The sequence below is a fragment of the Montipora foliosa genome, chromosome 2 (genome assembly GCF_036669935.1).
Source record: "Montipora foliosa isolate CH-2021 chromosome 2, ASM3666993v2, whole genome shotgun sequence".
Lineage (NCBI taxonomy): Eukaryota > Metazoa > Cnidaria > Anthozoa > Scleractinia > Acroporidae > Montipora > Montipora foliosa.
In genome coordinates, this window is record NC_090870.1 from 64,480,431 (window position 1) to 64,495,430 (window position 15,000).

The 15,000-nt window shown below is 39.3% G+C and overlaps 3 protein-coding genes across 3 annotated transcripts in view; 2 read left to right on the forward strand and 1 right to left on the reverse strand.

The window, feature by feature from the left end:
* Positions 1-6,272: 6,272 nt before the first annotated feature.
* Positions 6,273-7,265, reverse strand: LOC137985613 (torsin-1A-like). Its single transcript, XM_068833249.1, has one exon. The coding sequence runs from the start codon at positions 7,263-7,265 to the stop codon at positions 6,279-6,281; it is 987 nt and encodes a 328-aa protein (XP_068689350.1). The 3' UTR covers positions 6,273-6,278.
* Positions 7,266-7,292: 27 nt separating this feature from the next.
* LOC137985603 (torsin-1A-interacting protein 1-like) lies at positions 7,293-8,813 on the forward strand. Its single transcript, XM_068833237.1, has one exon. The coding sequence runs from the start codon at positions 7,367-7,369 to the stop codon at positions 8,486-8,488; it is 1,122 nt and encodes a 373-aa protein (XP_068689338.1). The 5' UTR covers positions 7,293-7,366; the 3' UTR covers positions 8,489-8,813.
* Positions 8,814-9,110: 297 nt separating this feature from the next.
* LOC137991928 (uncharacterized) overlaps positions 9,111-15,000 on the forward strand; it is a 6,025-nt gene continuing 135 nt past the window's right edge. Inside the window, exons 1-4 of the mRNA XM_068836951.1 lie at positions 9,111-9,184; positions 12,559-12,633; positions 12,858-13,013; positions 13,098-15,000. The exon at positions 13,098-15,000 is cut by the window's right edge and continues 135 nt beyond it. Coding sequence (XP_068693052.1) covers positions 9,111-9,184; positions 12,559-12,633; positions 12,858-13,013; positions 13,098-13,386 — 594 coding nt within the window. The 3' untranslated portion in view covers positions 13,387-15,000. The remainder of the gene's footprint in view (positions 9,185-12,558; positions 12,634-12,857; positions 13,014-13,097) is intronic.

Sequence of the window (15,000 nt, forward strand, 5' to 3'; positions counted from 1 at the left end):
CCAGAAGTCTTGCCAGCAGAAGGCCTTTGGCTCACACGTTCATACGACGAAAAGGATCTTTTTCTGAGGTTAAAAACCTGGCCACTGGCCTATTAATCATTTGTCAGAAAGAAAAATTTCCTGTCGGTACACTTGCTATTCGGGCAAGTTGTAATTTCATCTTACTAGCTAAAGTCTCTGAGGAACTAGCCCCAAATAGTTTAAGCTTGAAATAAACGCAAATGTGCTTGGCATGCTACATGTACTCAAAAAATTTGTTCGCCTTTTGCATAGCATTAAACGAAAATAATCAAAAAACCTACTGTGTAGTAATATTTTATTCAAACACCGTTAACACGGGCTACAAAGGAGACAAATTTGTCGCAGTATTCTGAATAACAATACCTTGGGTGCAAGAGGAATTTTTTTTCGCAAGGTCTAAGACAGCGCTACGCGAGACAAAAGCAACGACCTAGCCCGGAGCCTCAGTTTCATGCGGATCCATGCGGGAAATTTAAAAATAGGCACGCATTGCGTACGTGTTGTAGTGCAGTAACATGATACTTAACAATTATTCGCCTCAGGCCCAGTGATTATCGGTGAATATTCACCGAGACGAAGTCGAGGTGAATATTCACCGATAATCACTGAGCCTGAGGCGAATAATTGTTTTAGTATAAATACACAGGTGATTATTTCAAAAAAGAGAAAAAAAAAACCTTTCAACGCGAAATCATTTTCACTTACAGTGGCAAAACGACTACTTTTGCAGCCATTTTGTCCGTTGAGGTGATTATCGGCTGATAATCCGGGATAGCGAGCAATTGAGAGCGCGCGATTTTGTATAATCACCTGTGTGTTTATACTAAAGTGCTTTATTCCATAACTTTCAACTGAGCTGTGCTTTGTTTTCCAGGAGATTCAAGTTGTCCTTGCGTTAGGGACCGTTCATTTTTTCGAGGTAGGGGGGACTGGTGGGGTTTGGGGGTTCACCCAAAAAAACGGCCTTAAAGGGGGGCCCATCTGAAAAAAATAAGGGAAGGGGGGCCACGTAAAATATTTTAATAATGCTTTAAGATGGGATATGTTTTACTATTCTTAAAAAAATATATCCCCACAGTAACAAGCAAAGAAAGTTTTTAAATCTATTAGAGACGTTCCTTCTGCTTTGATAACATTTCCACGGCTACAGACTACAATGTTAAAGCTACGCAACTTAATGAACAAACAAAAGTTTCTATCTTTATAACAATAAAAGCAAGGTGACACACGCTAACACCAACCTTCAGACTGTGAAGTCTGTTAGACTGTCTTAAATGAAACAGAAGCTGTAAGTTCATAGATTATGTAACTAATGAATGACAGTGCACAGGAGGTATTTTAAATTGAAATATTTGAACTAAATCACAGTTGAGATGATAAGTAATAATTTAAACTGCACATCAACTTTCCGAACTGCAAATGCCACGTACCAGATTTGCCGTGTATCTTCGTTCAATTTTTATAGTTGTTTTCAATCTCGTATGATCAATAATTATTATTACCCACAGGGAGCATCAACGATATTATAGACCTTAATCACTCACTGATAAAACTATGTCCCCATTAATTAACCCTTTGACGTCCAAACCGGCCTAAACTGGCCAGACTCGTCAATGGGGAACCCCTGGGAGTCAATGGGTTAAGATACCCCGAACAAAAAAATCGGTGTATGGGTAACGGGTAGTGCCATGTTTTTTTTCATTTTGCGATGACGTAACCGATCTTACCCGGTAGACCCAGCCGTTTTTCCGGGGTAGACAGCAGTTTACCCGAAGAGGGATTACGAGTAGCTACAGAGAAGACATGGTGGATAAACGAATAAGTTTTATGACGTTTTAAATACAAATATTCGTAAGGAAGGATTTTGGATATATTGGTAAACCTATTTCTGGGGAAAAGGAGCAAACCTTGCCGCCACAGTCGCCATCTTTGCAAACAATCGTTACCAATCCCTGTGCGTTAACTCAACCGGTATCTTAATCAAAATGGTTACGTGCATCTGGTGCATGAACATTTTACGTGTACCGGTACACTTCCCGTATTCGTATACCGGTATACGTGTATCTTGAGGTCTCTATTATTTTCATTACTTCTTTTACAGTATTCATTACTGTTAAAAATGGTACTTAGTGAGTCAAACATAACCAGATATGTGGTAATCTAACAATTAATTGCAGTACTACTGTCAACTGATAAGGAAAACACCAGTCAACCAGGCTGAATGTGTACGGTCAGTTAATTTGCATTCAATCAAACCATGTGTCAAATCACAGAAACTTTTCATAGTAATGTACGTATCTTAATATTTTATTTTCATTTCACTTAGGTTAAAATTACCTAACTACATGAACAAAACAAGACAGAAATGAAAAAAAAAAAATTGGTGTGCTGTATCCTTCATTTTCCAAATTAAGGTATCTCCAGGAGCATTTGCCTGGTCCCAGGTGTTTTATGCAGAGAAACACTTTAGCACAATACAGTGAGTAATCAATAAAATATTTCCCGGTTTCTGATTGGTTAAAACCACACGCATAATTCACCATAACCAGCTGCTGTTCACCAAATTTGGAAAGAAACTTCGTCATATTGAATCAATGACGTCAAAAGTGCAGCCTGCTGCAGATTATTGAACCGATGATGTCAAAAGTGCAGCCCGCTGCAAATTATTGACCGAAAAAAGCTGGGGACGAGATTGTGTTATTTTTGTCGAGCAGAAAAATGGGTGCGAGTAGGTTTAGAAGTTTGAGCGAAGAAAATATTTTGACTGAATAATAAAGCAATTATTGAATTCGGCTTTCGTAGAATATGAAGAATTCCGCAGATCTCGCAGGATGTTATCCACCTCGGCCTTCGTCCTTGGTCGATAACACCCTCCTCGACCTGCTGAATTCGTAATGTCCTACTCAGCCTCATTCAATAATTGCTAATTATCTTTTGTATCTCTTTCTCTGTGGACTCCTAAGTTTCTGGATGTTTTGCCCCAGTTGAAAAATGCAGGAGAGATGTTAGTCGAAGAACAGTCTCTCTTTCACCGCTAAGTTAGTTGAGCACAAGGAGAATACAGGCAAGAGAAAAAATGGATACGCGTCTCAAAAAGGGTTAGAATCCTTACAAGGCATGGAGTTTGACTGTTACATAGTTTTAAAGAATTGAAATCTCAAAAGGACTTAGCTGAAGAGTGTATAGGGGGTTAATTACTATAATTAATTAGCTGGATGTAATTGTATTGTTTACTCAACTTTTCATGGTCTTTACAGGTTTAAAAGTGATAAATTTTTATTTCCTGTGGTAGATGATGTTGAAAATGTCAAGTAGTATAAACCTGCTGAACTTTCTATAGTTTGTGACATCAACCATCTTTGTATTTTTAACAACTGGATTACTACATGCAGTAGAATTTAAAAGATAAATAACTGATTAAGTACTTAAAAATGTTAAAACACTAAAAGATAATCATCAGTAACTAATAAAAATATGTTCATTGTATGGAACATTATTGGGCTTGTTACTTCGATCCTTGATAATGTTCTTTGTTTTGACTTTCTTTTGATCTGTGCAACAGGATAAAATAATATTTCTGCCTTCACACAGGCATTATAGTTCTTGTGCATGTTTCAGACCCCAAGCATGTCAGGTAGGCTTTAGAAAGCAGCAGTTTCTTTTTCTTGCATTTTAAAAAATCTACGCCCTTGCATTCTGAAAAAAAAAAACTCCCTCCCTACCCAAAGCAGAGTCTTACTAAAAGCATCTCACTCAGAATATGAAAGAAGGCAGTAGACAATGAAAACATTATTGCTTGGAATGCATTGTGCCATTCTCAAATATCTTAGAGAATTACAAACTCCAAAACTGGTTTCAGATTAACCTAAAATTAATACTCACAACATTTCCCTAAAAATTTTAACAATACATAAAGTTTGGGTTCAGTAAAAGAGCAGAATTAATTAACCCCTTGACTCCCAAGCTGGCCTGACAAACTGCCATCATGTACTTAGTATTTTACTCTGTCTCACGCTAGACGATTTTTCTCGTCGATGGGGAACCCTCGGGCGTCAATGGGTTAATTAAGCCAGGTTGCTGTCCTGATTGGATATTGTCATTACATCAGGGCTCTAATCCCACTCTCACAAATAGTTGGCTGTGTTTTCCACGATCTCATATTCATATCTACCCGTACGACGCCTTGCATACAGCCAAATGTCTCCTATCAGTTTGGGGTCTTCACCATGTTACATTTGATTTGAAATATTTTTGTTCCCTGTTCTTTGCTACAGAGCACATTTGAGCAATGGGAAAATGTGCTAAGTAAATGACATTGAATATTGATTTGTTCTCAGGCCCATACTAATTTCTAACCTGGTTGAGGAGGTATGATAAGGCATGATAGCAGGGCTGTTGGGTGTTGTGTTTGGATATTGTTGCAAAATTGGTTCATATCCTGCTCTGACCACTGACTAGACATGTCTTCAGCATGCACGAACTCAACTACACTTTCCAAGTAGCCACACGGTTTCCTCCTATCTCCTCCTACCCTTGATGGGGGATGCTGTGTATTATATCATTTAAACCTTGACCTCTGAAACTGACTATTTGTAGGCATAAATTTAAGGACTGCAAGTTTTAAGAAATTCTTGGATATGGTACTTGGAAACTGATGTTATGGCAGTGTCCAACTACATGTAACTGATATGAAATAGGCTTTAAGTAGCTGCTTACATCTACTGCAACAAGTCCATTTTCAGTTTTATAAAACATGACCAGCCAGACATGCATTAGGGACTTCTGGCTCTCTCAGAGTCTCAGAAACAGTGTGCAGTAGTACAGCGCAAGTTGTTCAATGTTAGACAATCTCCAAAATGATTATGTTGGCTCGTGCACAAGGACCCAAAGGCTCAATCTGGGGTCTTCTAAGAGTCCATTATGCTGTGTATGTTTACTCATTGACACCTCAAACACCCAAGAACGTACCCAGTTGATGAGTAAAATCGCCTGGCATTGACAGAGTAAAATCTGTTAAATCTCTCCCAGGTGTAAGGTTGGTGTTTTTTACTTTACAAAATGCATCTTGGAAATACCATCATCGGGTTAGCTTTGCCTGTGATTTAAGAAGTATGCTCATTCCAACAAAGATTATTAGACACTCCACTCCACTATAAACAAATGCATTACATTTTTTACATTACATAACAACTAGGAGGGATGGAAGTTGCAGACAAGTCTCATGTAAGTATGCAATGACACATGCTAAAAGGTAATGCAAAGAACAGTAAGCCAGGATTCTTTACACATGTGATAGGAATAACAATGCACTGAAGTGCAGATCGAACCGTATAAACGCAAGGGTTTCATTAGAAGCTGGTCAACGGCGGTATACCGCCATCTATGTTGTCCAAGTGCTATTGCTAGTATACATTGATTTTCACTCAAACCGTTGTAAAAGACAAGATTGACCGCCGCTTACATTGATTATCGCAGGCATCTACTTCAAAAGTTATTGAAACCCCTGATAAATGTTTCATGCTATACTATAATTTCTTGATTTGAGTAAAATTTGTTTTAAGCACAGAAGACATAACTCTTTCTTGTTCTTTTATTAAGGAAAAACAAAGGTTCCACTTACCAATTAATCTAAGATCAAATATTGCAATAGTGAATTTGTATATAGAAATTTAATAAAAATTAGAATTAGAAGAATGGTACCTTTTCTTGTTATGAATTGTTAACATCAGGGAAGTTTTAGCATGCAACATCATGTAATTGTTGCAGCCTGTGCAAGTTGCTGTAGAATGTAAGCTGATAACTTTGAAAGTTTTCCCTTTCCATGTTACCCATTTTTGTGTAGATTTAAAATGATTTTGCATTCTTTTTGTGTGCATGGGGAAGGATAGAGAGTAGGGGAGTTTGCTTCTCACCACATTTTTTCTATATCTGCATGTACATGCTGCAGCACTCTGCAAGGTGCCATTTGACTAATAGCTGTTTTTTCTACGTGGCCTCATAAACCATAAGCCTATTTGAGACATCAGTGCTCAGCCAACCCCATTTTGCTAGAGAATTCAGGCCACACCACATTACCAGGAACTCCATATACCCTCATTCTTTTTTACTAATGTGTAGTACCTTTAACGTCAAACAGTGTTTATGAGCAAGGGTTGTGAGATAGGGCCTATGGTTTATATATATTCCTAATCTGTCAGAGAGGACTTGAAAGTCTTACCATTTGCAGATATCACAGCAAAGGCAGAACTACAGAAATTCTATAACATGATGTAATCAACTTTGCTTGATACTTTCTTACATCCTGACTTAGAAAATACCTTCAAGTCCTCTGGGAAATATAATAACTCATCTGCAATACTATTCAAGATGTTTTCAGTAACTGGGAGCCCCTTCAGTTCCAAGTCAGCTTTAGCACACATCTTAATATGAGATCTCTCCAAAGGAAGAAATGGAATGAAATAATCTATAAGATTTTTTTCAATGAGAGATGAATGCCAGAATCCTCCTTTGGTGTTGAATTCACCGAGATTTATAACCCTATCCATCTGTTTGATTCCAATGTCCTCCCGTTTCTTTCCCTCCTTCCAATGAGTCAGCAATTCATCGTTTATCAGATGTGCTCCCGTGTTGCTTAGAAATATAAAGATACTCCTACGGTAATCCACTTTTCCAACTTCCGTGTAGTGGTCCAGAAAGGGTTTCAAAACGTCAATGAGCCCGATGGGCATCTTATCCATTTCGTCGAAGATAAACAAAGACCTGGGGCACTTAGCCACCGATGTTGCAACGCGATCTCTTAGTTTTCGTTTATATAAATCCAGTGATGACTTGTGGGGGAATTCGTGAGTTGCAATAATCAGATGAACATATTTACTCTCCATTCCATATCGAAATAAATGTTCGGCGATGATTCTGCTAACAAAGTTTTTCCCCGACCCTGTCCAGCCATTAAACGAAAGGGCCAACGCTTTATTCGGAGACTTGTTATTTAAATGTCCCTTAACAGCTTTCAGCACCGTTTCAGTGACCAAATGCTGACCAAAGACACGTCTTTGAAGAGAGGACTGCAACCCAGTGATGTTTGGTGAAATCCACTTGTCTGTGCAACACTCTTTAAATTGACACCTTAACAGGAATCCCATGGAGGAAAGAAAAGCCGTTGCCAAAGCAGTAGGAACGATGAAAGCGCTTAGTTGTGAAAAAAATAATGTTATTAAGAAAACTGAAGCCAGACTTTTCGCCATGGCTTCGCGACAATACAGAATCCCTGATAATACTATCAAGGATTTCAATTGGTTATAAGTACTTTATAGACCAATGAGGTTCCCTGTTACTTCACCGCAAAATGAGGAAGCGAAACGAGTGGTTACCCAGTTCGGTGTTTTACTGTGCAAAAATGGCTTCCGAGGGACACACTTCAAACAAGAACATTACAAATGAAGCAAATGTGAAAGCAACAGCTAGTTCAGACGAGGGAGGTGAAACAACGCAGTCAAGTGACCTCGAAAATATGAAGGGAAGTCGCGTCAAAGGTGACGGACCGGAAAGCAATTCAACCGATGCAACAGGGAACTCAAGTGAGGAAGAAAATAATTTTTATGAGAATCCCGTTAAGTTAAGTCCTCGGGCATCACAGGTTTGCAGTGAAAAGGAAAGTCACATTACAAAGGATTCCAAGCCTGACGCTCGACCTGGCCAGCTTCCCAGCGAAGCGGAAAGATTATCTGACATTTATAAGGGAGTAGCTTTCTTAGTCCTTGCAACATTGGTGCTGGCAATTGCTTTTTTTATCGGTCCCCCACAACCTGAAGTCAAGAATGATCTCGACTTTGTTAAGATCTTTGAAAGTAAACTGAGCATTCTTCAGTCCTCGTTCACTAATCAGACAGACAGATTCTGGAGGATTTTGAAGAACCGTGGCTTAGCGCATCTCAGGAGTTTAGAACCTCGGCAGCCTCTTGTGTTATTGCTGGCTGCACCCCCTTCAGCTCATGATGTGGTGAACTGCCTTGCAACAAAACTAGCTGAGTTACTAGATCCCAGAAATAAAAGAAACTTAGCTCAGGTTGATGGCTTCAAGGAAAAAAGCAATCTTGGAGAGGAAGTAAAGAAAGCCATGGATGACCTCCTTGAGAAGAAATTTAAAAAAGGCCACAGGGCAGCACTTATACAACATCTTGAGCTTCTGCCTCCTCCATCACCGTTATTGTTTTACTCTTACTGTGATGACCAGAATGCACCACATAAGCAGGTCGCAATTATCTTCACTGTTCATCTTCCAAAAGAACCTGATTTATCGCTATCAGCAAAAGAAGCAGAGGGAGCTGTGGAAACATACCTGTCAGATGATGTATGGGTAAAAGAGGATCAGGACGCAGTTGCAGCTCTGCTAAGCCGTGTTGCTGACACAGTAGCGCTCATGAATGGTGAATCTAGTGAATTGGTCAGAACACTCTGTTCCAATTAAACATGTAGAGTTTGTGTTCCAAAGGATGCTAGGGAACAGACCATCCTTTTTTGGAAGGGGGTTGAAGAGTTTTTCAACACAAACAATTTTTTTGTTCTATTTTGTCATCCATGCAAACAATTTTTTATGACTGGATCTCTGGATCTTCTTCTTTTTTACCAGCTAGTGACCTCAGTAAGATATAATGTACAACTGAATCGTGGATTCTTGTTATTGTGGTCTGAAGTTTAATATTAACATGCAACTTCTTTGTTTTTCACGGTAAAGCACACTTCTTGCAAACATTCAACAAGGTACAGATGAGTAAATTATCCACTTATGTTCACCATGCCTCCTACAACTGATTTCTACTGTAAATGGTTTGACATAGCACTGACCTACTGATGAAGAATCCCTGTATTGTGAGTAAAAATCATCAAAATAACTATCACGCTAATTAATCAAACACAAGCTGACACTGGCTTTTTTACCTTTTTTGTTATCATGGCCATATAACCAATTGTTAGATTGGATCTCTGTTAAAACAATCAACATTCTCAACATAAGTGACAGAGCATTAATAGCAAGATGAATACACCATAACACCAAATGCGGAGGCCTAACAAGGCCGAAACAGCTATCCATGGCTGCCAATAAACCAGGAGAAATGGTTGAATGGACCCGTGATGTGATGGTCACACCGGGTTTGGTGTTATGGTGTGTTCTCCTTGCTTTTAAGGTGGCTCAAACCAGTTTTAACGCTTCCAAGTAACGCGCACAATAGAAGGATCGGCACTACAACGCTGTGTTGTGTTGCTGTGCTGTGTTGTTATCATGGCCATATAACTGATTGTTAGATTGGATCTCTGTTTAAACAATAAACGTTCTCGACATAAGTGACAGAGCATTAATAGCAAGATGAACTCACCATAACACCAAATGCGGAGGCCTAACAAGGCCGAAACAGCTGTCCATGGCTGCCAATAAACCAGGAGAAATGGTTGAACGGACGCGTGATGTGATGGTCACACTGGGGTGTGGTGTTATGGTGTGTTCACCTTGCTTTTAATTAAGGTGGCTCAAACCAGTTTGAACGCTTCCAAGTAACGCACTCATTAGAAGGATCGGCACTACAATGCTGTGTCACGTATATATTAGCAATATAAAACACCAATTATTGCTGAACAAGATTCGGTCATTATTGAGTCGTGATACGGGCGAGCTCTGTAAAAACACCCTTTATGTTGTCTTTGGTTGTTCATATCCCATAAATGAACTTGGTGACCCCCATTTTTACTTTTGAAAAGTAATCAGAAGGGTAAGATGAAAATTCCTGCAAAGTCTAAAAAAATTCTGCCACCTGAATTCTGTGATTTTTTAAAGGTGGCTCTGATTCTGCAATACAGAACTTTTTAAGTTTTGGAGAAAGTTTCACTTGGCCTTCTGATCATTTTTCAGAAATAAAAAGGGGGTTCACCAACTTCGTTTTTGAGGTATGAGCAACTAAATCCAAAATATAGGGTGTTTTTGCTAAGCTTTCTTGTTTCCAAGGTAACTCATCGTGTCACAATAATGACTACATCTTGTTTGAAAATAATTGGTGTTTCGTATGATACCATAACATCGCTGTTAGGTGATAAAGTGTTGTAGCGTCATTCGTTCTAAAGCGAGTGTTTTTGAAATGTTGAAACTGTTTTGAGTCACCTTAATGAATTAACTAACAGGAAAAGATGATACTTACATTGTTACGACTATTACAAAACTTGACAACTGCTTGAAGCGAAAAGACTCAAACTGAACTCAGACTGCTTTACCAGCTAACTGCGCGTAGCGCGACTTCGAGAGCAAAAAGGGAGACTTGACTGATGAAATAACTTAAGTTTATATACGTGTACTACGAGACTAAATTGTGCAAAAACGAGAAAAGTAAGGGTGTAAATGTCGATATAAGATAAACTAGTGCAAAAAGCTTTGAGAAATAGAAACAAGAGACGCCAACGAAGAAGCTGGAAGAAATGCTAAATAAGGCAGTAAGGACAAACGGACTTGACCTTGCGGAACAATAATAAAGAAAATAGGTGGGCTTAGATCTTACATACAGTATATGTTATTTGATTAAATGTATCATTATTTATTGTATTACCGTGTACCTATTTTGTTCTATTTATCAGTAGCTTGATTTTTGTAGGTGTTTCTATTTAATCACTCTTAATTTGTATTTAGCACGAGTGCGGTTGAAGTAGTCTTGAGCTAATCCGTGTAACGTGGATAAATAAAATACCTAAATACCTCACTACCAACCCCAAAGATCGAGTTGAATTCATGCTGCGGCTCTACGGCGCTGTTACACTGCAATTTTTCGTGCAACTTGTCTGTCCAAACACTGCCCAACGGCCAAAAACGATGCGAGACAGGTTGCAGAAATTGAAATCGTTGCGGAAGTAAAGTTAAGTTCTACTTTCCTCAATGCTTCACGCAACTCTGCAACGATTTTTCAAGCGCAATGTAACATCCTGCAACTTGTGTCACAGCGGTTTCTGCGACACCAGCCAATTAAAATGTTCCTGTAGTTAACTTCATGTGATCAACGAAAACGAGACAAATTGCAAGAAACGTTGCCTTGGCTAACACCCATCAAGCAACTTTTTTCGCAATGAGAGAACTTTTATGGCAATAAAATTACGAGCCAAGTTGCAAGAAAAAATGCAGTGTAACAGCGCCTTGCTTGTCTTAACGCTAATGGGAAGTGCTCTGCGTTTTATTGGAAATATATCACCCATTTCCTCTCTTGGTGCGTGAAGGTAGACTGTGAAACGGCATTAGAATCAATGAATAGACAAAAGTATCTATTCAACTCTGCCGAGTTTGTTATAATTGGTTCTAACGACGAACTTAAGCTGATTCCTCAGTATTGCACTGAGCATCCTGTACTGCGCAAACGGTGTGTCAATATTTACAAATTGGTCAAATTTGTAACATTGTAAATATGGCGTAAGTCGATCATACATGCTGAATGACCATAATTCTTTGCGAATAAGCGCGCGCATTCCGAGAACATGGCGAATTTTGTTGTTTCGATCTACGATAATCGAGATAGACAGGTACTATTGGGTTTTACTCTTAAACGAGCACCACAGTTACCTATATTTTTTATTTCATAACTTTGGCGTACAAATTATGCCCTTTAAGACAACAAATTTTAAAAAAATTATCGGAAGGAAAAGAGTTATATAAAGCTAAAAACGTACACAAAGCCCCTTACCCAGGTTACCCAGGGATGTAAATTATGATCTTGAAAACAACGACTCGAGAAACGTTTTGAGTCGACGTCGTTCTAAGTTGAGTGATTTTTCCATACACTATATAAGACAGTGTTCCATATGCTCTAGACTTTCTACCTATCCGGGTGTTTTTTCAAATGGTAAGTTAAAAATCCTCCCTTTTAGCTACCGCAAAATGTACCCGGAGCCGATGAAGTAACGCGCGTGATTAGTAATTAGTATCGGTACAGGCATCAATGGGGTAAGATTGGCCGACAGATTGGCCCATTATATCTCTTAAGCAAGCGCGGTGACATATCTTTTTTATTGTAGTTTTCAAAACAGAGATTAGAAGGGAACATTCAGGGAAAGTTTCAAGAAAATCGTTCGGCAACTTTTTTTTCTGAGGAATCACGTTAATATGCAGTTAATTGTTGAATTATTGTGGTGTCGTGTAATATTCAAAGTTAGTTGCTTGCACGCGCAGCTTGCACGCGCAAGAAATACAAACTGATTTCTGATTGGTCCATGGACCTTGACCGCTTCTGATTTCCTATTGGTCCTTTGACGGCGCGGCGACATCACAATAAGCATTGACGTTTAACGCGAAAAGCTAGTTTTAGAGGTCCGCGGAGAGGTTTTCCCAGTGTTTAAGTTATTATTCTTAGTTTTGCGATTATGGGAATTCTACGATTCGTAAGAAGTTTTAATTGCTTTGGTTCCAGCAAACGAAGAGAAAGCTCAACGTAAGAGTACTTTATGGTGTATAGAAAGGAAAAGTTTTCAATACTTCATCTACAGTCTTTTCCTTGTTGTTTTCCTTTTTGATAGGAAAGAAATGGAAACAGAACTCAGGCGCTTGAATGCGATGATTCAAGCAATGAAACAGAAAATTGAAACAACAAGGTATTAGTCTTCTGTTCGTCAGAAAACATATTATTTTGCGTTTCCTCTCGTTTCTAAGTTTGATTCACACCTTGCACTTTGCTCAGCTAATTTTTTTATGCACGCGTACGCTACGGAGCTGTTTAACATTCACAGTTGCATACAGGTTAGTTTAGATACATTGGGACTTGGCATGGTGGATGTACTCGTTAGGTTCTAAATTTTCTTTTTGATCATAATTTCAGATGGATCATAGAAAAATGCAAACAGCAGCAGTTAGCTGAGGCACGAGAACAGATTATACTGGAAAGGAGAAGCCATCTAATGGAGAAAGTAGCGCAGACTGAAATTAAGCTGCAAGAAGCACTAAAGCATCGCCAGATGGCAATGGACGAGAGAGTGTAAGTTTAGCGGGTTGGAGAACTTGTAATAACCAGTTTATCCAGTTAAACCAATTAAAAGTAACACTACTTCGTTCTTTACAGTAAAACGAGTCTGCGGAGAGCGGCTTTGGAAAATGAAATCAGAGCGATTCGGAAGAAGGCAAAGTTTTGGAAGGCGCTATCTGAACTTGATCGGACTCCACAGAAAGCGGCTGAAACGTGGCGAGAGAATCTTCGACCAAGTCATTCACTGAGTGATATACACAAAGCAGTGCTTAAGCCTCCACTATGTCCAGATCGAGATTTTGAGAGCAGAGAGAGCTCCATTTGGGAAACAAAGAAACTAAGCAGCGAAGAAGTGAGCGTTGCGGATCTGACTCAGAAGAATTAAGATAATGATTAATTAAGATAAGATAGTGATTAAGATCACAAGTTAAGATAATGTTCCTGTTACTGCTGGTTTCTGCACTTAACAAAATTATGTACTGACCGCTTGGATAGATACGGACTTTTCTAGTATTTTCTCTTAGTACATTGATGAATCCCGTGAACAAGAAACCGGCGTTGAGACAGAGAACACGGATGATTGAGTGGAGAAAGAAAATTATTGACCCGCTCTTTCGGAATAAGTAAGCCCTACATTAAAGTCGTGGATTCCTCCATATGCAGAGCAAAGCAAAATGATGGACACACAACCCGTTCGCTTCCAATGCTCTTTTTTTAGCCCGAGAACTCTTTGAGCCCAGAAACAGTGAACCGTCTAAATAAAAGGCGGGTATTTTAGTTTAGAAGAGAAACGGTAGACTCAGACGTCTGTAAAATATTGACAGAGGGAGACAATTAAGGTACTCGAAAAAGGCCCAGGATTTTGAGGATTTGGAGACACCCACGCTTGGTTGTCAATACTGAGGGGGGCCACAGATTCGATTGCGACTGCGGTCAAAATTAAACATTTAATTGATAAACGCTGGATACGCGATTGTACAAATAAAAAAAAAAACGAGCGATAATCATGTGATGATGGAATAAAAAAATGCTGAAAATGTACGGTATCTCTGACAAACCATGATTGGTGAACTCGCTGTAATAGGAAGCAGATAATAAAGTTAACCCCTGTAATTACATATCTTTTCGATGGTGAGGTAGGCAAACACATCTCTGTTCAACAAAATCGAAGGGATGTTGAAGCAAGTGTTGCATCCATTCGCCTGGGCCTTAAGCCTTAAACCGTTAGAATGAAATTGTCGACATGGTGCATTTTCGCTATAGAAAGCACACGACAAATGCACAGTAAGTGAAATGAAGAGATAGTTCAATTTTTCCGATGATAACTCGGAAAAAATCCGAGCGCTGCAAAGGAGCACTCCGATTCTATTTCGAGTTCCCCCGAGTACCCCCGAGTAACAGTGAATAAACTGTAGGGGATCTGCCAGGGCTTTCTTCCCGCCTTACCGCCCGCCTCGACTAGTTATTGCTAACTGTGAGTTGTGTGAATTCTTCAGTTTTTGATACGCCTATCTGTTTGTAGGTGTGAATAAAATGTTGTTGTTTGTTGTTACTATAGCAAAAATCCTTTGCAGACCTCCTTCTCTTGCTTATCTATTACTGTAACTACTCTTTCACGATCACCCGATGTAAAGGAATCCGGAATCCAGCAAATCATGGTGAGGCTTTCGAATCCGAAAACCATTGTATGGAATCCAGGATCTACTTCGGTGGAACCACATGTGTTTGGAATCCGGAATCCACGACTCGGGATCCGGAATCCGGAATTCCATGGGCTAGGATCTCTGGGATCTGCAATCCGAGGGCCACCTGGATTCCTTTACATAGGACGATTCACGACTTTCACCTCTGAACCGACTCACATTGTCACTCTTAAGGAGAAAGGGTTAGTTTCATCCCCCAGCATAGACCTTAAACTTACAAAGTATGATTACACAGGGTTAATGGATAAACACGTAATTTAAGCAATTAGATGCTCGCCCAATTTTTGACATCCAGC

Bases quoted from the DNA above. Each gene is read 5' to 3' on its own strand.
- LOC137985613 (XM_068833249.1), bottom strand. From the start codon at position 7,265: ATGGCGAAAAGTCTGGCTTCAGTTTTCTTAATAACATTATTTTTTTCA.
- LOC137985603 (XM_068833237.1), top strand. From the start codon at position 7,367: ATGAGGAAGCGAAACGAGTGGTTACCCAGTTCGGTGTTTTACTGTGCA.